The following is a 25,924-nucleotide window of genomic DNA, read 5'->3' as shown; positions in this document are numbered from 1 at the left end:
ACCATAAACCCGTTCAATTCGCCTCTAAACTATGTCTAAGATATTTTCCTCCAAACACTGCCGAAATTCAAAAACTCTTTGGCTAGGACTTAGATCTATACATAAGGATGCTATGTTTTCAATTTCAAGTGAATCGGACGGTCGAATATCCGTAAATCAAAGAAACGGTGGAGAAACGGTTCAAGAACGATGAAAATGTTGAAGAGGCACAGAAAGAAAAGAAAAAGGAAAATAGAAAACCAAAGAAGATGATGATGATACGTATGATTTTGGAATATATATCCAAATCTGGTAAAGATCTCATTTGGTCCTCCACCTTTATATAATCTTTTAAAACTTATTCTAAACTTTTAATTTACACCTAAACCCATCGAATTAACTCCAAATTTTTCCTATAGCACCAAATAAAAATCATACACCTAATAAGTATAATATATAGTACGATCAAGGTATAAATTCTAGAAATTTAGACCCGGACGTGACATTGATGTTGTTCCAAAAAAACCCTTGTGGTTTGTTATTACAAAAAAAGGACTGTGGTTTGCGCCGTTAACCAAAAAACGGAAAATGATTTAACGGTATTAAAATGCTGACGTGGCACAAGGGTAAGGTTGGAAATTCGATTTTTTTATTTTAATTTTAATTTTTTCTTTTTCTTTTTCTTTTTCTTTTTTCTTTTTCTTTTTCTTTTTCTTCCCTTCTCCCTTCTTCTTCCTTCTCTCCTCCTCCTTCTTCCTTCTCTTCTTCTTCTTCTTCTTCTTCTTCTTCTTCTTCTTCTTCTCTTCTTCTTCTTTTTTTTTTAAATTTCTGAAATTTTATTTTTTTTAATTTTTCTTTTTCTTTTTCTTCTTTTCCTTTCCCTTCTTCTTCCTTCTCTCCTCCTCCTTCTTCCTTCTCTCCTCCTTCTTCTTCTTTCTTCTTCCTTTTTCTTCTTCCTCCTCCTTCTTCTTCTTTTTTTCTATTCTTTTTTTTAAAATTCCCTTACTCGAAGAAATTTGGAATTTTCCCGAAATCTGGAATTTCCAGATTTCGAGAAAATTCCAGATTTCTTCGGAAATCTGGAAAATTTCCAGATTTCCGTCAGAAATCTGGAATTTTCCAGATTTCCGAAGAAATCTTGAAATTTCTAGAAATCTGGAAATTTCCGAAACTTAAAAAAAAAGAAAAAAAATAAAGGAAGAATAAGAGGGATGAAGAAGAAGAAGAAGAATGGAGGAGGGGAGAAGAAGGAAGAAGAAGAAGAAGGAAGAAGAAGAAGAAGAAGAAGGGAAGAAAAAGGAGGAGGAGGAGGAGGAGAAGAAGAAGAAGAAGAAGGAAAAGGAAAAGAAAAAGAAAAAGAAAAAGAAAAAGAAAATGAAAAAATAAAAAGAAAAAATAAAAAAAATAAAATTTCAGAAATATAAAAAAAAAGAAGAAGAAGAAGAAGAAGAAGAAGAGAAGGAAGAAGGAGGAGGAGAGAAGGAAGAAGAAGGGAGGAGAGAAAGAGAAAAAGAAAAAGAAAAAGAAAAAGAAAAAAGAAAAGGAAAAAAAAAATAAAAAAAAAAATCGAATTTCCAACCTTACCCCTGTGCCACGTCAGCATTTTAACACCGTTAAGTCATTTTCCGTTTTTTGGTTAACGGCGCAAACCACAGTCCTTTTTTTTGTAATAACAAACCACAAGGGTTTTTTTGGAACAACATCAAACCACAGGGGTTGTTTTTGAAATTTACCATAAAAAATATTTTCACTCTCCTCTTTATACGCTTATGTCTCGACATTCTCTCTTATTTTCAAAAAAAAACCCGAGAGGAAGATGGTTCTCTCCTAATTATCGTTTTCGTCCCTTCATTTTTTTTTTCAGTTCTTTTGTTTGTTTTTCTTACTTACAAAATTCAAGAATATATAATTATTAGAAAATATTAATAAAGTCAAATAAGTGATATCTGCGAGTATGGCTGATATTCTATATAGTGAAAAAATGAAGAACAAATTGATCGAATGTCTTGATGAGATATTACGAGATGAAAATAGGAGAAATCATCATCTTAAACTGATTCAATTAGATATATTGGGTTATTGTAGCAGAATGAATAATTGAATTCGAATACTTGGTGATCATAAAATTCCATCAACCAAAATAATTATCATCAAGATAAATTTGTGACTAATTCTTACGAATTTTATTTTTTTTATATGTAACATATTGAATTGATAAAGTTTCTTCATATGCAACATTAGAAAAGTATTGATTGTAATAGTTTATAGAATAATATATTGATGTTGCTTCCATTTTAACATAGATTGTAATTCTTTTATATCGTAGATATAATATTTAATTTTAATTGTAGTTTAATTCAATTTTTGTTGAACCTATATTATAATTCTTTTATATCGTAAATATAATATTTAATTTTAATGATAGTTTAATTCAATTTTTGGTTTTTTATTATATTCTAATATATTTCTTAATTAATCTGCTATTTTATTATTATTGTTTCACAGAATATTTGGAATATGAAAATGTATTAAAATTCTTAAAAAGTACAAATCATTGAATTTTGTAAAAATAAATAAATCATTCATCTTTAGTTAAAATTCTATAAAAAAGTAGTAAATTATTTTTAAAATTAATTTAATTTGAATTATCATTAAAAAATATATATTAATTTCAAATATACATAATATAATTTTTTTTCATAGCATGATATAAAATTATTTAAAAGTAAATATGTCAATTTATTTATTTATCTAAATTATATAAAAGTTTCATACCCCGTGCATCGCACGGGTTTTCGACTAGTTATTTCTAAAAATAGAGGGACTGACTAGTGTAATAAGTAAAAACTCAGGGACCTTATCATTATTTACCCTTATATAAAACTAGTATTGTGCCCGCGCGTTGCACGGATGGATAATTTTTTTATATAATATTTTTAAAATTTTATATCATTTACATGTAGTGATATTAATATTTTATTTTAAAATAATTTTAAATTTGCAGATTGTAAATAAATTAACATGCATATATATCTTTATAATTACTTGATAATTGGTTTTAGAAGTTGTTGAAGTCATAATCTATTGATCATGTTGACATGCTTGCAAGGGTTCTTCCTTTCCGTTCTTGTATAATATATATATATATATATAAAGTTGTGCGCAATGCACTTACACTAAACAAATGAAGATTACATTAAAGAGAAAGAAAAACCTCCAACTCACCCCACCCATGTGATTAAACTCATAACCTCTACAATCATAGGTAAGCTCTCAAACCATGTGTAGAATACTTTTTCTATATAATCTTGCAATTTTAAAATACTTATTACACTTTGTGGCGATGTTTTTTTAATCAAATTCTAGCTCTCCTCAAAATTCTTTTTCTCGTGCTTTCAAAATTCTTTGATAAATCCATGAATTCGAAATAAACATGTCTTTCTTTTTAAATTTCATTTGGTTTATATAGTAGTTTGGAGGTTTCAATATTGTGTTAATTATTACAACAAAAAATTAAATGTGTTATAATTTTTTTTAGTTCTATTGGTTTTAATGTTATTTATTAAAGTTAAATGAATGAAATTTGAATGAATATTTACATATATTTTTATTGTTATATAATTTGTTTACGTTGGTATATTTTGTAAGTTATTTTATTATATCTATTAAATATAAATATATATATATTTTTTAATTACGTTGGTTTTAATGCTATTTTATTATATCTATTAAATATAAATATAATTTTTTTTCAATTACGTTGGTTTTATTACGTTGGTTTTTTCAATTTGAATGGATCCTTACATATTTATTGTCGTTATATATATTTTTTTCGTTGTGATATTTTGTAAGTTATTTATTATATCTATTTTTTTTGGTAAGAATATATATCTATTATATCTATTAAATATAAATATAATTTTTTTTCAGTAATATTGGTTTTAATGCTATTTATTAAAGTTAAATGAATGGAATTTGGATGGATCCTTACATATTTTTTTATTGTCATATAATTTTTTGGGAAAAGTACAAAAATAAACCTTGCGGTTTGGCCCATTTTCGAACTGCACCCATGTGGTTTAAAAGTTTGCAAAGTGGTACCATGTACTTCATTCCGTTAGCAAACATAGGCATTTCCGTCTAACAGTATTAAAAATGATGAGGTGGCAGTCAAAGTCAAAAAGTAAGAAGGATATTTTTGTCATTACAGAACTATGGCTTGTTCCTACAGAAATGAACGTTCTAGAGCTATGGCTTGTTCCTGCAGAAATCCACCGGAAAACCAATATCAGTAATCGGTGAATAATCGTCTTTTTTTCTTCCTTGTAGAAATTGTTTGCTTCCATTCACTGATAAAATAATCCCATTTTTGAATTTCATAGTTGGTTCTTCAAAACTAATCAACGCCTTGTTGATTTATCTTATTCCTTTCCTACATATATGAGCATCCAAACATTTCAACTTTTACATTTTAATCATAAGTAATTACCCATTAATCACTTTTAAGCAATGAACATTCCAGAGATATGGCTTCAACTAACCTAGGCAATTACTCTAATTGTAATTTTAGTTGCTTGGACTATGTTAGATCTGATTCATTCCTTATCAATTTCCCACCTATTTAGACTGTAGATCGATAATCTCAGAAAACTGGTCTCCGTTTTCTATCCATTCTTCAAATTACCTTCCATGAATACACCGGCGAACGCCTCAAGCGCATCAATGCCTACTCCGATGTCTAAAATTCTCTCCGAACCGATTCTTCCAAGCCTACTAAGAGGCTTAAGGCTGATGTTTCCAAAGATATCAATTATATTGTTCTTACCATGGATGATTACGAAGAAATCACAGATGATTTTCACTGGTACTGAAATTCGTGGGATTCCACAAAAAAAACCCTAAAAATTAATCATTTTCTTTCTACCCAGAAACAGATACATGAAAGTGTAATTCAATCCCAATTTAAAACAACCAAACTCGTTTTAATTCAATCTACATAACTGATGGAAGAAGAAGTGTCAAGAGAGGAAAGAGAAATAATCTCAGGTAGAAGCAAACTAAGAGTTAACCAAGTTGAAGTTAACTAGATCCGAATTAGTAAGAATTAACTAAAGTTAGTGGGAGTTAACAGTGTTATGTTAGAAAATAAATGAAATGACAAAAATATCCTTCTTACTTTTTGACTTTGACTGCCACCTCATCATTTTTAACACTGTTAGACGGAAATGCCTATGTTTGCTAACGGAATGAAGTACATGGTACCACTTTGCAAACTTTTAAACCACAGGGGTGCAGTTCGAAAATGGGCCAAACCACAAGGTTTATTTTTGTACTTTTCCCTAATTTTTTTTCGTTGCGATATTTTGTAAGTTTTTTTATTATATCTGTTAAATATATATTAGGTTAGATATAATATTTATAATTTTTCTTTATTACTATTTTGACAATTAATCAAAAAGGCCTCTAAAACTCTCATAATTAATTTCTCTCCGCTTCCATATTATTATATATAATAATATAGATATAGAATCCATTACTGAAAATGACAAAGAAACTTAGAATGGTAATCCTGACAAAACATGATTTATAATTGAAATAAATTTCTTTGTAAATATAATGTTTCAATACATCTTTATAAATGTTCGTACCAAAAATGCATAAAAATAAAAAAATTCAATCCATATGAGTTAGGTAAACCCAAATTAAAAAAAATCAGTAGACTTCATCAGATTCTGGATTTGGAAAATTAATCTAAATCCAATTAAACCTAACAATTAAGTTCATATAAAGCCAAAAATCCATATTTTAGTTAGAGTGAACAATCGAAACGATTACACTTAGCAACTTATACTAAAAAAGAATGAAAATATACAAATATTTATTTAGTCATTTTGAAAAAAAAAAAGAAAAAAAAGAAAACATAGATAAGACAGCGAGATGTGTGAAACAACACAATTGAGAACAAAATAACTACTACACATGGAAAAAATTGAATAATTACCTTCGGAAACATAACGATATCCTGTAATCTCTGACACATTTGCTTTTCCTGATTTCAGTTGTCTATATCTCTTCTATTTCCATCTGATTTCTTCAATTGGAGATATCAAAGTTTAAATTCTCCCAATTCTTGAAAAAAATTCTATTAATACAGTTTATCAATGGAAACCGCTCTTAAATAAATCTGAATCTCCTAATGAAGCAAGAAAAAAATTATAAAACTATATTATTTGAAGTAAGAACAAAATTATAAGATTAAGAACAAAACCAATGCATAATCAAAATTAAAGGAGGTCTTTGATTTTCGGTGGCTAATGAATATAATGATGGAATACTATATATCATGCTTTATATATATATATATATTTATTTATTTATTTGTGACTTTTGGATTTCCTTTGCTTAGTGTTTTTTCATCTTCTTGTAACTCATACTTTCTTTTATTACTTTAATTAATTGGCTAATAATTGACAATAAATACTGTGTTAATATAATACTTATGATATAGAGATAATAAAAGTTCATTTTTTTTGGTAGGAACAGGAAAGAACAAAAAAAAAAAAAAAACCAAAGCAATTAACCTGGGATTAGCCTAGGGAAGCTAACCCCCATTGCATCTTCCAAAAGAAGAGAAGATAAATAGTCAGGAGGAGAAGATAAGGTTGTGACGCCCAACATCTGCTCATGCCCATCAGCCGCCAAACGATCCGCAACCTTGTTTTGCTCTCTGAAGACATGGCTGAAACTGATGAAGTCAAAGAAAGAACAAAGCCTTCTAATGCCTTTGATTAAATTGAGCTATTTAGACAAATAGCATTCTTATCGGAAATCATTTTGATGGCCTTGAGGTTGATAATAAAAGTTTATTAACTCATTTATTCTTTTTTTTTTAAAAAAATCATTTATTCTTTTTGCTGCTACGATGCTAATTAAACCAAAAAAAAGCTCTAAAACACGTTTTGTAAATTCTCTCTGCTTCCCCTATTATATATAGTATAGATTAATTAATTAATTAATTAATTAATATTAGAGATATTAAGCTTATGTGGAAAAGAAAAAAAAAGATTAAAAAATAAATATTCTATTGTTATAAAATATAATAAAGAGTAATTTTGTTGTTTTAAACTTATTTAGTCTAATTTGATTATTAATTTTAAAATAACTAAAAAACAAAGTAATTATTTTAGAAAATATAATTACATAAAAACTATTAAAATTAATAAATTTTTTGCTTGTAAAATTAATTTACATCATAAAAAGTGACGTGACAAGTCAAAACTGTGAAGTCACAAAATATATATTTTTAATTTATATAGATTTAAAATGTTTGAAAAAAATATAGAATATTTGAAATGAAAATTCTAGAATCAAATTACTACAAATAGACAAGATAAAGTGCCAAATAAAGCCCATTTCCTGTAAAATAACAAGAAAAAACGTGGAGATTAGAAAGTCAGTGTGGTCCTGTGTGGATGTACGGTGGATATAAGTAACAGAGTGTCTCAAGGCATTCAAATTAGGCATTTGATTTAATTTTTATAGTGTACTTAATAAATTTTATTTGGGAGAGAGTTACTTAAAACAATCTTTGAATGAATAAAAATATCATTCAACGTAGAAACCATCCTACATTTGATCTTTTGAATTGAGTTTTGATATTTTATTTAGGGCAAAGTACGAAAAAAATACTCGTGGTTTGTCTTATTTGTAAATAGAGGTCCGTGATTTAAAAGTTTGTAAATAGAGGTATGTGGTATATTTTTTTTATAAAATAAAGTATTTAAAATTAAATTTGTAAGTAATTGATGATAATAAGAGCATTTTTTAATTTTTTTCAATTATATTTATATATTGACAAAACACATATTCCAAATCAAATTGAAACGGTGTAAAATGAATTTAAATATTAATTTAGTTCATCAACTGACAGATTAATAAAAAACGTAAAATTCCACCATATTATTTATTGTTTCGATTTAGGAAGTTGTTTGTTTGCAAAGTGGGCAAACCATATGCATTTTTTTTTTACTTTTCCCTTTTATTTAAATATTCATTTTTTTTGTCACATTTTCAAATTAATTAGTTATTAATATCCAATTCACTTGAAAGAGACTTACTAATTTTTTTTGTCAGCAGAGAATTACTAATTTTATTTGTGTTCGAAATTATATTTTTTTACAGTTCGAAATAAAATTTATTGTTTTTAATAACTGCATCACACATATAAAATGAATGTCACACTTTTAACAAGTTTTATACTTTAAAAGTTTAATGTAAAAAATTCAACAACTTAATATTACAAAAAAATTTCCAGAAAAAATACTAAAAAATTTGAGGTACAAAGCAAATGAGTTAATGAAATAAATGAAATTATTTTTTATAAAAATAAACAATGTTCTCTGATTAATTTGCAAATACAATCTGGTGGTTTAAAACTAAACAATTGAAGTTCACTCTTTTCATAAAGACAATCAAAGATAATAATGTTGTTTTTTTAATTTAAAAAAGACAATAATATTGTTAGAAGACATTGAAGTAGCGGTTTTAGTTAAATAGTTAAAAGGAAATTTTGTCCGAATTTTTTTTCAGAACAATACTTCAAATGAACATTTTTTCTTTTAAATAGTACGGTTCAACATTATTCTTTAGATAGTACTAGTTTAATTATGGTGAAATCAAAGAAGTTTATCTGATTTCCAAATTATAAAAAAGCCGATTTTTTTATACCCAATATAATCTAAGCATTAAACTTGAGTTACACTTACAACAAAGAAGTCTGAAAGGATTTTTTATTTTTAATTTTTTATTAAAGATAAATGGTTGAAGGACATATATTCAGACTTCTTTATTTTTAATTTTTTATTAAAGATAAATGGTTGAAGGACATATACTTTTGCTCCCTAATTCTATCTACCGCTCACTCATACTGACTGCGTAAAGAAAACTTTTTTTTTTACTGTACTTCAACTTTTTAACTTTAGAATAATAATAATAAATATATGGAACTCAAATTAACTTCATCCGACTTCTTACAATTGAAAGTCATATAAAGTTCATCTGCCTTCTCTGTTGGAAAGTGTTTGGGTTACACAGATTGTAAAGAAGTTGATGTGGACATTTTCTTCAAGGGTTTGAGCCACTGCGAAGGAAGTCGGACGAGATACGAAGCAAGGGCAAACGTATGGAGAAAATGCTTAAAAGCTGCCCCACATAGCATGTGACATGCCCACACGCCATGTGAAGCTCCTGACTTGGGCCACTCGAAGTGTGCCCCAACCTACACATTGAGTGGACGTGGCGAGATGAAGGCCACACGCGGTGAGGCACTCCGACACACGGTGTGGCCCCTGCTTTTCCAGCCTAAAAAGGGTTGGGAACATAAAGGACACACGGTGTGGCCCCTGCTTTTCCAGCCTAAAAAGGGCTGGGAACATAAAGGACAAGTACTGTTAGAATTTTTAATTTTAGAATTTCTGATTTCCTTTAATTACTGTTTATGCCACTCATTATTTACCGTTTTGTTATTTAGTTTTAATTCCCTAAACGCCATTTTGATCTCCTTTTCCTATCTTATACCTATCTTTCGTTATGATTTGTAACCCTAACTAGGTTAGTTTGATCTTTTACTTTTAACTAGGAGAGCTATTTAAAACATCTTATACATGAGTTAACTTTTCATTAATAAAAAAACTATTATATTCTCTTTGAAGTTTTGTTAAAGTTTATATGCCTTCAATAACGAAGATTTCACTATTCCTATGGATTTAGTCCGTGAATATCTGAATTAACTCCTTCTAATTTAGTTAGAGAAGAAATATCTTTGTAGATTTAAGATTAAAATCAACTCGTTCAACATTAATCCTTATTGTTATTATGATGATTACTTCATGTTGTTGTGTGTTTAAGTAAGGCATTAAGCAAATTCGGGTGTGGCTTAAGTTGCATGTCTGTAAGGTGATTAGAAATTGAATTGATTTGGTTGCCTACATATATTACCAAAATGTGTTATTATTACAACAATGGATAGTATTAATTATGAGACTCAACTGATTATCAAATAACAGCCTGCAACTTGGGTTAGTAATCCACATGAAGTTTTGTGAAAGGAAAGGAAAGGAAAGAGTTGGGTAGCACCTCCCAAACCCAAATGGAATATACAGTACATAGATAATGTGTAAAAAGAACTACAAAGTAAATGTAAAAGGGTTTGATTTAATAAGTTAGATAGTGAAGCTAGCACGTGAATAATAATAAAAGTGATAAGGGTGGTCCTTAATTAGCTTAGTTAGCACAATGTAAATGTGAAAAGGCATATGGTAAATAAACAATAGTTTTAGATTTTTCACTTCTATTGGTGCCTATATAAAGTGGTGTAATGTAGGATCAAACACACCACAATACACACAAGTATTATAAGATAATCAGATTTTTCAGTTGTTGTTGTTGTTCAATGGCAGGATTGGTTAACCAAGCTTTTGGTATGGCTGGAAAGGTTAAACAAGCGATTACTACAACAATTGATGATGTTTTTTATGATGTTCTGAAAACACATCAACCAGACGGTACCCAAGTTGATGTCCATCACCTCTTTGATGTTCTCTCCACTATCTTCCTTCCAAATGATAATGATGCTGTACTCGAACAGAATGCTGATACTGAAACCATTTGGAATTTCTTCTGTCAGGTTCTACATTGCTATTCTTTTTTATAACTTATGTTTACAATAATTTTGTTGAGTTCATGGCATCTGACATTATCCCTTGTTTTGCAGAAATGGATGACATACCTGCTGAGACCATAAGGAAACTCTCCTGCGAGGTTTTAAATAATCCATACTTACTTCTTCTTTCACCCCCATAATAATGCCAACCATATTCTTCAGATTTGATAACACATAAACATTTTGTTTCAGATGACATGCAATTGCTCGGGGAAAGACGCTCAAGAGAAAACAAAGGAGATGCTCAAAGTTCACCTATCAAGATACTATTGGGATGCTAAAATTGTCATAGCCCTATCTGCTTTCGCTGTCAACTATGGCGAATTCCGCCTACTCACTCAGTTTGACAACCCAATTGCCAAGCATGTTGCGCTCCTCAAAAGATTACAGGGAATCATTAAAAATCCATCTTCCTATGACAAATTATTTGCAGGAATTAATGTGCTTATTCAGGCTACTTTGACACTCACTCGATGTGTTCTCCAATTTACCAAGTATTTTGGGACTAGTAATCCTAAACTCTCAACTTCCACTCTTCAAACTGTGTCTAAAGCTGCTTTTTATGCTATCCAAAGTGTTGTCATTTGTTCCACTCATATTTCTAGCCTTGGATTGGAAACACAGTGAGTAATTTAAGTAATTAATCCCTTTCCCTTTACTTAATAACCTATACATATATATGGTTGCTTGGCTTAATTTATATTTCCTTTCCAGGGCTCAAATTGACGTAACTGTAACAGTATCTACACTGTCCACTTTGGCAACTCAGATCATCACTTTCACCCAAGATCTCCAAAAGCAATTCGATGCTTCCAAACAGGAGCAGGGTATTCATTAATAAAGCTTAATCATTTATTAGATTTTACATTTTTACCTAACACACTATTTTTACCTAACACAGGGTTATAATTTATGCAGAGGAATACACTTCCGTTGTCCAACTGTTCAAAGAGAAGAGCAAGAACAAGATTGCTATCCTCAAGGCCTTGTTTGGTGATGTGAAGTCACCGCTTATAGTTGTCCGCAACCATATCACTACTGAGGTTTCTTTACTTGACTTGACACCAATCTTTATATTTAAAATTTAAAATCTCAAAAAAGAAGATGAAATTACTCTCCATGAATACAGGTGAGCTGGGAACACTTAGAAAGCAAAAAAGTGTTGCTTTTCATATGTAGCTATTACCCTGGCATTGAGAAAGAGATTAAGGATGTTGCTGAGGTTTACATTGAACACCAAGACACAATTGACTATCAACTCGTTTGGTTCCCAATTAATATTACTAATGAAAACCATTTCACTACGTTGAAATCTCTGATGCCTTGGTGCACTGTAAGAGATATGTCTGTTCTAAGAGGAGGAGCTTATAAATACATTGAGAAGATTTGGAAGAAATTTCAAAAGAAACCCATTCTTTTGCCTCTGGGAATTGAAGGACTTGAGGAATCTCACTATACTATTGACTGGCTTTGGACAACTTTTGATTTGCAATGGACTAATAGGGGCTCCTCACCCTCAATTACTGATGGAAAACAGAAGCAGCCATGGGAGGAGCTGCAATTGAACTTTCACTATCTTCTTGGTAGTCTCTATCAACCTAGAAAGGTATTTTTACTATCATTATCCAATTAAAGTTTATCATTATACATTGATTATAACTCTTTTTCGTTGTAACAGCCGACACAAACCTCAAATGGAGGAGTCCCAACCCCAATCATATGCCTATATGGAGGGGAAGAGCTTAAGTGGATTCAGACATTCACTCAGCTGGTGGAAGCTCTTAATTCAAAACTCACAACAATCACCATAGAATTAGTCTATGTGAGCAAGCGTGATGCTATTGACGACAACAACAGAGAGATTTTCAAGTTCCTGGAGACCAAATCGATCACCTATTGGACAGCAAAAGACACTAAATGTCGTCGTTTCTGGGGTAGATTAGAGAACCTATTCTCCGCGGCAATCCGAAATGGAAGAAACACTAAACAAGACATAATGAAAGAGGTGATAACTTTGCTTGGCTACAATGCCAGCAGCAAAGGTTGGACTGTGTTTGGTCAGTTAGATGCAAAATTATCAGTGAAAATAGCCAAAGCTAGTGGCGGAGTTGCTGAATTGGTCTTAAAAGAAACTGAAAAATGGTGGACGACTGGTAGCATTACTGATTTCCTCAAAAAACTGAGCATTCAGTTGGATGAAAAAGCTAAAACTGAACCTCATCATTGTTGCCACGTTATGCTTCCATCAACCGTGGGAGATAATGTTCATGAGATCACTTGCCCAGTTTGTGAGAAAGATATGGGCAACTTTCGATTCTACACTTGCTGTGTTTGATGGAGAAGTTGTCATATGAAGGAGGCTTCAAATTCTAGTAGTGTTTGTTGTGTTTTTTCTTTTCTTAATAATTTGTGTCCAATGTTGTCTAAGTCTCCATGTTTTTATGGCGTTTTCTTCAGTTTGGCCTCTATTGTAATAAAAATTTGTGTTGTTTGTTGTATCATCTGTTTTATTTCCTATGTTTTTATATAGTCTCGTGGAATTAGATCCTCAATGACCAAAATTCTATTCACGGTAAGAAACAATTTTATTAATCGGAATTATCGACGGAATATGATTGAATTTTTCCGTCGGTCATCACCAACACATTCTCTTACATAATCTTATAATTTGTCGGTAATATGTAGTGAATCACCAGCACAATTTGTTGGTGTTGAATTTTATTGGCGTTAAAACCGTCACCTTTTTTATAGACACGGACATAAAATATGTTGGTGAAAAAATAATAGTTAATATAAATAATAATATTTACCGGAAGATTTAATAAATTCCAAACCTAAACCTAAAAACCAAAATTACTCCCCCTTTTATCCCTAAAGCTTAATTGGACTTACTCATCTTTCTCCCAATCCAAAACCTCTCATCTCTGTCCCCATATAGGACCTCTCCTCTTTACTCTTAAAAAATAACATATTCGAAACATATGTAGTGAAAAAGAATAGAATTATATATGTAGCACTTTGTGAATTGTTTCGAGGACTGGTTTTTTTAATGAATTGTTTCAATGGCTGATTGTTTGAATTATGCATTGTTTCTGTTGAAATGATGAAAATGCATATGCCATGCATATATTTTGTCATTTATTCCATTAAACCATTTGGTGACTACTAATATAGAAAAAGTAAATAATAAACTCGTTTTATGATAAAAGAGAATAAAGTGGAGGCTGTAAAGAATCATTTTATTTATTTATTGAGGATACTACTTTGAGTTATTTGTATTTGAGTGTATTAGATTGTAATTTGATATAATATTGAATGATATTTAATTGCTTATGACTTTAATTGCAGGTTGAACACTTGCTATAAGAAACTTCCGTCTTCATCATATGCACCTTAATGAATATGTAGAATTTGTTCATTCATTTCTAGGCTTATTAGAATCCTACGACAGAGATTCAAAGCATTCTAGGCTTATTAGAATCATACGACAGAGATTCAAAGCATTCAGAGGCTTAGATTTAATAAGCCTATATCTAATGGTGAATGAACAAATTTACTTGCTTATTAAGGTGCATGTGAAAATTCCGATAAGAAACACATAGTGATTGACTCAAAAAGTCAAGTGTTCTCATCCAAAATATATAAAGATGGGTTAATGGGTATTTACACTTAAACTTCGCATATTTTGCTTATTGACATCAGAAATTTTTAAAATAGTTCATTATACATTTATAGTTGCCTTTAAAAATCCATCGCACATTTATGGTTGGTTTAAAAAACTTATCGCATATCTATAGTTAGTTCATTTAGACATCCTATATACAAAATTGTTGATCTGTTATTTTTGATAGATCAGATGACATACAGAACGAACTCACGCGTTTTTTTTATAACACACACATGTCATCTTATCTATCAAAGATGACAAATACGATTTGGTGCACAAGAGATTCGGATGAGCCAACTATAGGTATGTGATAAGTTTTTTAAGCAATTATAAATATGTGATAGGTTTTTAAAACCAACCGTAAATGTAAATGTGTAATATATTATTTAAAAATTGAGGATGCTAATTGGTAAATTTACAAATAAATATGCATTAAGTCAATATATAAACGTTTGTTAGAATTAATGATGACATGATATATTTTTTGTTTGCGTGAACATAATAGCCTAACCTTAATCTAAAGATATGGGTTAGGCTATGCTTATTTTGTTTTTAACAAAGTAAGTCTTACTTTGTTTTTTCCACCATTGGATGGTGATGAACTTTGACAAAGTAAACTCATCCAATAGTAGAAAAAACAAAGTAAGCATAGAAGGCACCCTAAAGATATTTGTCTTTCAATTATTTATGTATATAAGACATTAAAATAAAGATGCCAATCCCATCTTTCAAATAAGGCTTAATTCCAACTCCTGAACTTGTCTATAATAGTAGATTAGCTCCCTGAACTTTTCAAATGTCTCACCAGTTTCTTAAACTTACTTATTTCGTATCACGAACTCCCTAAACTTGTCCATAAAAATTGATTAGCTTCATGAACTTTGCAAGTGTCTCACCAGCTCCCTAAACTTGCTTATTCTGTAATAACTAAATACAAAAAACCATAATACTAACTCGGATTACGGTGTAAAAATGCCCCTAACGTTTTGGGTCATGAGTAATTTTATCCTTAACGTCTAAAATGGTACAATTTTACCCAACATTTTTTCAAAGCTAATCAGAGGCAAAAAGTGTTGGAATTGACAATGTTGATGAAGCCATGCTCGTATGCTTCCGTTTGATTTTATTCGTGACACAAAACTGCCCAAATTAAACCTGCATATGGCAAGAATTCTGCTGCGCTTTTTTTTATTGTTGTTGTCCCGTTTTATGCGTGTTTCAGCCTTGATTAAAAGCTTCGTTGATGCTGAAAATTGTTTACGTCGGATATTGGTTTTTTTATTTGAACTGAACGTTTGCAATCTTGCAATCGAATCTGTCATTGTTTCGACTGAAAAATAGCTGCTGCCCTTTTTTTCGTTGAATTTGATTCGAGTTGCAAACAGATTCACTCTTCTTCCCTGCAAAATAAAAATTGCATCCAACTTGTATCCATATGAAATTGCTGCTGAAAAATTAATAGAACCGTTGATGAATTCGCGACTTCATCTCCGATACTAATTATCTTCTTGAGCTGCTCATTTTTTTTAATTTAATTGAATTGCAACTCTTTTTTTTTTCAGAAATCATGCTTAACGGATATTCATCTTGATCCAGTTGAGGTTCAAGCCGAGAATCCATTTAATGATATGGATTTCTCCTTTATTACATTTCCATTTTTCTCTCGAATGAATACTTGAAATACATCCTAACACACTAACTATGCCAATGACACTAATTAATGCCCAAATGAAAAACTATGAATAAAAATGACACAAAAACAAAACCAAAGGAGAATAAATGATACTTCGTACCTCATCGAGCGTTAAGGCTCGAGTCATGTCCGGTTTCACGCATTTTTATGTGTTATTCGTTGCCAAATCCACTATGTCCCACATTGTTTGAAAATACCTTTTAAAGTATCTCCCATTGATGTATGTCCGATGAGGCTCTCGTCTGGGCCTTTTAGCCAATACGCATTACCTGATAAGACTTTATGAATTTGGAATTATCCTTCCTAATTAGGCGACCACTTGCCTAATTCCAGGCCTTTAGCACCAATTGGTAGAACCAATTTCCATACCAAATCACCTTCTTGGAAAGTTCTCTTTTTTACTTTTTTATTATAAACATCCAAAACCTTCTTCTTTTGAACGAGAATATTGTCGAGAGCTTTGTGATACTCGTAGTCCACATCTTCCAACTCCATGATCATAGCTTGCAAATAATTGTCGGGTTCGAGCTCGTGTTGTAGCATAACACGTAATGAAAGCACACAATCTCAAGTGGTAAAACTACATCATGACCAAACGTTAGGAAAAAATGACTTACCCCGGTAGCTCGTGTTTTGGACGTTCTCATTGCCCAAAGTGTCTCGGATAGAAGGGTATGGCAATCTCTCGGGTTCTCTTCGAGCATCTTCTCAAGGATTCCGATGAGAATTTTATTTGACGTCTCGGTTTGTCCATCTGCTTGTGCGTAGAACGACGTCGAATGGATCAACTTAATCCCATATTTATCCATGAAGTCCTTCAATTCTTCACCTCGAAATGCTGGTCCTTGATCTGTAGTGATTGACTCCGGGATTCCGAAACGGTGGATCAAATTCTCCTTCATAAAGCGGATGACACCTTTTAATCGACTTTCTTCATCGGTAAAGCTTCAACCCTCTTGGAAAAATAATTCGTTGCTACTATGATGAAGCAATGCCCTTTTGACGAAGCCGAAAATATTTTCCCGATCAAATCAATTGCCCAACCTCGAAATGGCCAAGGTTTGATAACCGGGTGTAACTCTTTCGTGGGAACACGTTGGATTTGGTCATACATTTGACATTTCTTGCAACCTTTTGCATATGTCATGCAATCATTTAATATCGTAGGCCAAAAATAACCGTGCCTATTGATGAGTCATCTCATCCTCCTTCCTGATTGATGTGCACCGTATATGCCTTCATAGACTTGCTTAATTACCTCCATTGATCTTGGAAACCCGAGACACTTTAACAACATTCCATTGTAGCTCTTCCGATACAAATCACCTGCCAACAGCATATAATTCTGAGCTTGAACTCGAAGTGAATACTTCACCTTGTTAGACGGGTTCTCAAGGTAGTCGATGAACGGCTTCCTCCAATCTTGAGCCAAATTAGCATCAATGTTAAATGACTCGAGTTGGATCTGTCTTATAGAGATTGACGGGTGGCATTGACGCTTGATGAGAATTATTTTGTACATGGTCTCCCTCGAAATTCTAATCCCCGAAGCAATTTAAGCGAGTTTGCTAGCTTCCCAATTCTTGCTTCTCGGAATGTGCTCGAGTTCAACATCATCGAATTCCTCCAAAAGTTGCACCACGAATGCAAAATATGAAGTTAATGATAAACTCACACATTTATATTTTCTGGGATGAGTTTTCAAAGTTCCTGACCTCATTTTCATGTATCCAACAATGTCAACAAGATCGACTAATTTCATTTAACCTCGTACATATTATTTTTATGAGTTGTTTATATTCCTAGTTTTAAAGTTTCATTTTCAAGTTTAATTTTCATGCTTTATGCTCATATTTGTAATCCAAAAACATTAAAAAAAATTATGAGATCAATAAAAAAATAAAAAAGAAATTAAAAAATTTATATCATTGTGTCGTTTTTATTGCTTTTATTTTTTGTACTATATCTTAAAAAATTGTTTTTCGACCGACCTATCAAGCAACGTCAGGACCCAAGACCGTTGTTTTTATTTTCAATCCTTGTAACGGTCATCAATCGCTTTTCGTGTAGAATTCAAGTCATTTAGGCGCATTTTATTTATTTATTATATTCAATCACGTCCGTATTTTTTTTTCCATTTTTAATCCCCACACTCGCGTATCAAAGTTGAAAGTTTGGATATTTCGAAAATATCGCCAACATAAATCTTTTTATCTATGTTTTTAATTATTCATGAGATTGCTGCACCGCCGCGATCCGCACACTAGAATAATTGACCATTTATTTTAATTGTAAGAAAGGAAGTAAATATATATTGCAAGATTTGAAAATAGTCAAATAGAATACTTCAAATAAAAAAAAAATTGAAAAAAGGTTGCTTACTGAAATTCATCAAATCTCAGGATCAGAACTTCTTTCTTCTTTAGGAGGTGCAAACTGTTTGCTAAGCCTGGATTTTGTCCACGGATCCAGAGGTTCTCTTTGTGGTGGTTGAGGCACCGGAGGTTTCGACTGCCTAAGCTCATTTTCTCTGTCAATAAACCTGTCAAATGGGTAACCCAGACCCTTTAATAATACAATACCAAAATCCCAAAAAAAAGAAAAGAATAAAGACGTAAAAGTATTCGAAATCACATTTATTCCAGGACTGGACATGCTTCAAATTCATTTTAAAGCATCCATCAACGGCCATTATCCATAAAGCATGCATCTCTGTAGGCTGTAGGCACACTCATACCCATCTATAGCATATAAGCAAGCGTACAACTTGAACACATGTACTTCACAAACTTTTTATCTTATAATTTAAACCAGTATCACCAGAAATTGATGACATCTAGTTATTTGATTCTCAGATTGAAAAAATCTTGATTACTGCTGATTCTGGATTGCACGATCAAGACTAAGGAGCATAAGCAGTTTTGAGTTAACAAAAATTCTTAGTTGAAATCATGAATTCCCTATAGAATTAGAACATGTCTGGTTATTCTTATTCGCTACTCGCATTAGATATAAAAAATATATTTACATTCCTTTCTTTATTTCTCCCTTTCATATCTAGACTAATCTAAGATCCCTAGTAAGGTAGATTTCAAATGGAGGACATCATTTCGTAAATTAATTAATCCCTCCAGTGGCAATTGCATTCTCCATAGAACAAGAAGCCTGCATAGGAACTTAAAACGGAGCTCTAACTGTGACCTGAGTATAATTCTCAAAAATATGATGCACTGCCTGCTTACTCATTAAGACTGCAGACCATAAATGAGATATAAGCAACAAGAAAATCAAGTTTCATCCAAACAAGAAAATTCAATATAACATCTACTAGAGTGAGAAACGAGTCTTTCAGTAAAATAAACAGTTTAGTTAACAAAGATATTACTCGATGTAGGCCATTGGTGCAGCATCACCAACTCTTATACGGGTTCTAAGTAGTCTCGTGTAACCCCCTGCTCTGTCCCTGTAATACAGAATACAAATCCAAAACTAAAACACCATACAGATGAAAACAGGAAAAAAAAAAATACACCATTGACAAAATATTTACTTGTAACGATAAGCCAATTCTGTGAATAGCTTATGAAGGACATCATCCCCCCTCACAAAACCAGCTGCACGCCTTGCAGCAGAAAGGGAGCCCTGCAATTATTTTCCCGAAAGTATATGTTAAGAAAAAGTAATTATGGTAAATAAGTAATTTGTGCTGATAGGTTCACATAAAATACAATATTGAAGCGAAGAGTGGATTGTGCTCTCAATCATAAAAATTACATATCCTTGGAGCTCCTGAGCAATATTTCAAAGTACCCCATGTGGTTTCAATCCATAAGAGCTCCAAAGGAGCATGCCTGACACAATCAGTAAACAATTGAAATGCCTCAAACAAGACGGAAAGCTACAGCATGAAGAAACATTATTTAAGGACAGAGAAAATCAAGGAATTCTAAACCATAAGAACCCACCAATCAATCAAACATGTAACAGTGATACCAACTCTATTATGGCCAGTTTTCTACTCAAGGTCAATCCAATTATACATGTTTCCAATCATTTAGACAATTAGATAAGCTTCTTGGTTGAAAAAACAAAAAATTGACAATTAGCATGTTGTTGCTAAGATGCTTGGAAGTTGAACTTGGCCAAGTTAGCATTACACCTCTATCATTTGAACAACATAATGGAACTAAAGTATGGAATATACAGAACAAATTGAACAATATAAGTTCTTCAGCTAACCTCTTTCCCAAGCTGTACCATATTATCAGCAAGTCGCCGAATCTCTTTGGCCTGAAAATTGAGAAACAAAACAAAGATGTGTAGTCTGGTATTTTTTCTATTATGTAATAAAATTACGGGACATGAGAATAAGACAAAACAAAGAAACAACTAATGCAAGAAGCCTACTCCAATAGTATCCAACCCCAAGAGACAACATAGACACTTAAATAGATCTAGAAAGAAAGAGCACCCTTGTGATCCAGCTTAGCTAAATGAAGTATAAAAAAAATGTTGTTCCTGAAGAAGAGCGCAGACATGACAACCCACTCCTCCTCATTCTCATTCTCAGGCCAAAATAGCCCAACAGCTTTTAAGTTGAGCTAGCCACTGAGTGCATATTGATTTCAACATTCAATAGGGAAGAAGTAGCATTCTGTTGAGAAAACAGATTCATTTTACTTCAGTGAATCAGTCAAAGAAGATTACAGCTCATCCACTTGTTACAATTAGTTACAATTGCTGTTTAGAGTTTGTTATTTCTATTGTATAAAAAGAGCAACTGCTAGCATTTGTAATTACTACATTTTTTCTGTAATTCTTTTCTGTAAACAGCTTCTTGATTTCAATAATAACTTTCACTTCCATCTTTATCTTCTTCATGTTTTCAACATTCGTAAGATGGTATCAGAGCTCAGAAACGCATAGTTCCTGAGATTTTTTTCCGCATTTCCGTATTGAGAAGATAGATGGTAAAGAAGCAAAACAAGACTCAGAAACGCAATCGCAATCAAAATTCATTTGCTGATCTGTTCAACGAAGAAGAAATCGAAGCAGAAATTGAAGAAGAATTCAGAGTAGATCGTGAAGAAGAATTCGAAGTAGATCGTGAAGTAGATCCTACAACGATGACAAATACAGAGAATTCTGGAGAAAGGAATGATAACACTCATGGTTCTGGAAATCAGCAATTGTCCTTTATGGATTTGCAAAATTCAGATAATCCTGGATTATCACTGGTTAGTGCTCCTCTAAACTCCAACAATTACTTATCTTGGATTCGTGCGATTAAAGTAGGTTTAATTGCAAAGGATAAGTTGGAATTTGTAATGGAAGATAATATTCAACCACCAATTGGCTCCGATCTGTACAAGAAATGGAAGAAAACAGATAATATGGTTCTATCCTGGATCTTTGGTGCTATATCAAAGGATCTTGTCGAATCTTTCCTTTACTGTAAAACAGCTCGTGAATTGTGGCTTGAATTGGAGCAGAGATTTGGCGAATCTAATGGCCCATTGATTTACCAAATCCAGAAGAATTTGAGTAATCTTGCTCAAGAAAATTCATCTGTTTGTATCTATTATACACAAATGAAGAAACTTTGGGAAGACTTGGCAGAATTAAACCCAATTCCAGTTTGTGTTTGTGGTAACATTGCAGTTGTGAAGCAAATGTTGGCAATGGTGGAAGCACAACACTTGATGCAATTTTTAATGGGATTAAACGATGTCTATGACTCTGCTCGTGATCAGATCCTGATGATGGATCCATTACCGTCTGTCAACAAAGCTTATGCCATGATCCAGAAAATGGAAAGGCAAAAGCAGAATGTAGGAACTGGCACAAAAAAGTTTGAAGTTGCTAATCTTGCTTCAACATCAAAAGAGGATATGGTTTGTTCACACTGCAAAAAGCCTGGACATCTTAAAGATAATTGTTTCAAATTAAAAGGTTACCTTGAATGGTTCAAGACTGGAAAGAAAAAGGGAGGGGGAAAGAAATCCAATTCTCAGGCTCACTTGGCTACCAGTTCTGATCACAATCAAGAATTTGAGGAGGATCACTCAGCAATGTTTTCTCAGATGATGCAGAGGGAATTCAAGAAGTTCATGATGAATAACAAATCTACAAATGACATGGCTAGTGCTGCTTGTTTTTCTGGATTTGCAGGTAATGTGTACTCACTTACTTATTCAATGCATCCATTAAGTAATGATACATGGATCATAGATTCAGGGGCTACATGTCACATGTGCATTAACATTGAATTATTTGAGAAATGCACAAAATTAACAGTTGGTAGAATGGTCACAATACCAGATGGCAGTAGCAAGAGAATTACACATTCAGGAATAGTCAATTTTTCTGATAAATTACAGATAAAGAATGTGTTGCATGTTCCTTCTTTCAAGTTCAATTTACTTTCAGTGGGACAATTGTTAAAAGAAACAGATGTTATTGTGAATTTTCAACCTGGACACTGCATATTACAGGACCAGAAGACTAAGGAGGTATTGGCTATTGGTTTCTTGGAGAATGGACTATATTTGCTTACAAAGAAGTCATTCCAGCCAGAAATCATGCAGCAATTTCTGAATAAAAACTATGTAGCTACTGCAGTTAGTTGTTTTGATATAGATATTGACCTAATATGGCACTATAGACTGGGTCATGTCTCTTGGAAGAAATTGAAACACATTAGTGATTTGGATTGTAAAGAATGTAAGAAACATTGTGAAATTTGCCCTTTGGCAAAACAACACAGAACTGCATTTCCAATGAGTACTTCAGTTTCTAATAAAGTGTTTGATTTGTTACATATTGATATATGGGGTCCATATCACAAAACTTCTACTACTGGTGCTAGATTTATCTTGACAATTGTGGATGATTACTCAAAAGCATTATGGTCTATTTTGTTGCAATCTAAAACAGAAGTGAGTGAAGCATTACAACAGTTTCTTCTTCTAGTCCAGAATCAATTCACAATCACAGTCAAAGTCATTAGGAGTGACAATGGCATAGAATTCATTAGTTCAAAGTGTCAAAAGGTGTTTAAAGACCTTGGTATTATGCACCAAAAGAGTTGTCCCTATACACCTCAACAAAACGGGGTTATAGAGAGGAAACATAGGCATTTATTGGAAGTGGCAAGGGCTTTATTATTTCAATCTGGGGTTTCAACTAGATTTTGGGGTGAGGCAATTATGACAGCAACACACATAATCAATTTGTTACCAGTTGAAAGTCTGAATTGGGAAACACCATTTGAGAGATTATACAAAAGAAAGCCCAAGTATGATAATTTAAAGGTATTTGGGTGCTTATGCTATGTCACTAATACCAAGCCTCACAAAGATAAATTTGATCCTAGAGCTCAACAAGCAGTTTTTCTAGGATATAAGGGAGGTCAAAAAGGATTTGTTGTCTACAATTGTGCAACTGACACCATACAAGTAACCAGGGATGTTACTTTTCATGAAAGTATTTTTCCTTGTAAAAGGAACAAAATGGCTGCAATTCCACATTCTTCACCAAATCCTATTCACCCTAATGTCATTACACAGGAAAATATAGCTACAGATTTGTTTCTAACTCATGATCAAGTTTTTGCAGATAATGAAATGCCATTACATCCAGATGTAAATATTCCACCCAATGATGATGATGCAATGTCACAACCAGATAATGATGTTCAACTTGATAATTTAACCAATAATCCTGCAGACTTTCAAGTCTCTCAACTAAATAGACACATCTCTATTGATCCTCCTGTCGTTCCAGTTACACCTCAGAGACCACGCAGGACATTGACTAAACCAAAATGGCTGAAGGACTTTGTTGCTGCGATTCAAGTTCAAACCGATGGCACATACACATTACCATCTTCTTTTTCAGTCTCTCACACAGCATTCCTAGCAAATTTGACAGAAGATAAAGAGCCTAAGTCATATGCAGAGGCTATCAAAGATGACAGATGGGTTAGAGCCATGCAACAAGAATTACAAGCTCTAGAAGAAAACAAAACCTGGATTTTGACTACACTACCGCAAGGAAAGAAAGCTATAAATTCCAGATGGGTTTTTCGCATTAAAAGAAAACCAGATGGCACAGTTGACAGATTTAAAGCCCGACTAGTTGCAAAAGGCTACAATCAAGTGTATGGCATTGATTACACAGACTCTTATTCACCTGTTGCAAAGGTAGTTACGGTGAGGTTATTTTTAGCAATAGCAGCAGCCAATGCTTGGCCAGTACATCAAATCGACATCAATAACGCTTACTTGCATGGTTTTATTGATGAAGATCTATACATGACAGTTCCTGAAGGGTATACAAAAGCAGGATATCAACAAGTTTGTAAACTGGTCAAGTCTTTATATGGACTCAAGTAGGCAGGACGACAATGGAATAAGGAGATGGCGAGCAAATTGTTGAAGTATGGTTTTCTAAAGTCCAAGCACGATCATTGTCTTTACACCAGATCCACACAAAAATGCTTTTTAGTTTTGATTCTGTATGTAGATGATGTTCTAATAACAGGAACATCAGAGGAAGAAATCATTAAACTAAAGCATTTTTTACATGCTGAATTCACCATAAAGGTATCGGTTATGTGAAGTACTTCCTTGGTATTGAAGTGGCTCGATCTGTTTCAGGAATGATGATTTCACAAGTCAAATACATGAAAGATTTGATTGCAGATGCACATTTAGAGTCAGCTTCAGATGATGCTTCTCCACTTCCTTCAGGTTTTCAAGGAAAAACAATCTCAACAAAGTTACAAAATCCTAAGAGCTACAGAAGATTGATAGGAAGATTGCTTTATCTAGGTTTTACTAGGCCCGACATTTGTTTTGCTACACAACAACTCAGCCAGTTCATGTCAGAACCATGCACTCACCACATGGATGCAGCATTGCACATACTCAGATACCTCAAAGGAAGTCCTGGACGAGGCATTTTTTATCCAACCCAAACCATTTTCAAGGTTAAGGCATATTGTGATGCTGATTGGGCAGTCTGTAAAATAAGCAGAAGATCTATTACAGGTTATTGCATTTTTGTTGGAAATTCAATGATTTCTTGGAAGAGCAAAAAGCAATCCACTGTCAGCAAGTCACCAGCTGAAGCAGAATACAGGAGTCTTTCTACAACTGCTTGTGAAATTAAGTGGATAACTTTTTTGTTGAAGGAATTCAAAATTCCAATTGAGCTTCCTATTTCAGTATATTGCGATAATACTTCAGCCATAGCAATAGCGGCTAATCCTATTGATCATGAGAAAACCAAGCATTTTGATATTGATGTTCATTTCATAAGGGAGTATGTGGAACAGGGATTTTTTACTATACCTCATATCTCAACTACAGAACAGTTAGCTGACTTGTTTACTAAAGTCATGACAGGCACACAATTATCAAGCTTCATGTCCAAACTTGGTATTGTTGATCACATACCAATTTGAGAGGGGAATGTTGAGAAAACAGATTCATTTTACTTCAGTGAATCAGTCACAGAAGATTACAGCTCATCCACTTGTTACAATTAGTTACAATTGCTGTTTAGAGTTTGTTATTTCTATTGTATAAAAAGAGCAACTGCTAGCATTTGTAATTACTACATTTTTTCTGTAATTCTTTTCTGTAAACAGCTTCTTAATTTCAATAATAACTTTCACTTCCATCTTTATCTTCTTCATGTTTTCAACATTCGTAAGACATTCTTAGTATCTATGTCTCTAACTCGTCCCTTCATCTCGGCTCCCATCTATGCCCATAGATTTCGGGTAAATTACATACGTGGTGTACAACTTTTACCCGTAATCACACTTTGGTGTACAACCAAAATTTTGTCCCACTAA

The 25,924-nt window shown here is 32.4% G+C and overlaps 2 protein-coding genes across 2 annotated transcripts in view; one reads left to right on the top strand and one right to left on the bottom strand.

The window, feature by feature from the left end:
* Positions 1-10,429: 10,429 nt before the first annotated feature.
* On the top strand, positions 10,430-13,077 carry LOC136229749 (protein SIEVE ELEMENT OCCLUSION A-like). Its single transcript, XM_066018644.1, has 7 exons — positions 10,430-10,663; positions 10,717-10,797; positions 10,892-11,322; positions 11,414-11,526; positions 11,618-11,742; positions 11,829-12,305; positions 12,378-13,077. The coding sequence occupies exons 1-7, from the start codon at positions 10,430-10,432 to the stop codon at positions 13,032-13,034; spliced, it is 2,118 nt and encodes a 705-aa protein (XP_065874716.1). The 3' UTR covers positions 13,035-13,077.
* Positions 13,078-18,450: 5,373 nt separating this feature from the next.
* Positions 18,451-25,924, bottom strand: part of LOC136231010 (uncharacterized) — a 30,283-nt gene continuing 22,809 nt past the window's right edge. The window contains exons 3-6 of the mRNA XM_066020239.1: positions 20,299-20,349; positions 19,610-19,701; positions 19,445-19,522; positions 18,451-18,601 (exon numbers count right to left, since the gene is read on the bottom strand). Of these exons, the coding sequence (XP_065876311.1) occupies positions 18,451-18,601; positions 19,445-19,522; positions 19,610-19,701; positions 20,299-20,349 (372 nt within the window). The remainder of the gene's footprint in view (positions 18,602-19,444; positions 19,523-19,609; positions 19,702-20,298; positions 20,350-25,924) is intronic.

The sequence above is a fragment of the Euphorbia lathyris genome, chromosome 5 (genome assembly GCF_963576675.1).
Source record: "Euphorbia lathyris chromosome 5, ddEupLath1.1, whole genome shotgun sequence".
In the NCBI taxonomy this organism is placed as follows: domain Eukaryota; kingdom Viridiplantae; phylum Streptophyta; class Magnoliopsida; order Malpighiales; family Euphorbiaceae; genus Euphorbia; species Euphorbia lathyris.
This window is presented reverse-complemented; position numbering and strand designations above follow the sequence as displayed.

Coding starts and splice junctions, on each gene's coding strand:
- LOC136229749 (XM_066018644.1), top strand. CDS start 10,430: ATGGCAGGATTGGTTAACCAAGCTTTTGGTATGGCTGGAAAGGTTAAA. Junction 10,798..10,891: donor TAAGGAAACTCTCCTGCGAG/GTTTTAAATAAT, acceptor ATTTTGTTTCAG/ATGACATGCAATTGCTCGGG. Junction 11,743..11,828: donor GCAACCATATCACTACTGAG/GTTTCTTTACTT, acceptor CCATGAATACAG/GTGAGCTGGGAACACTTAGA.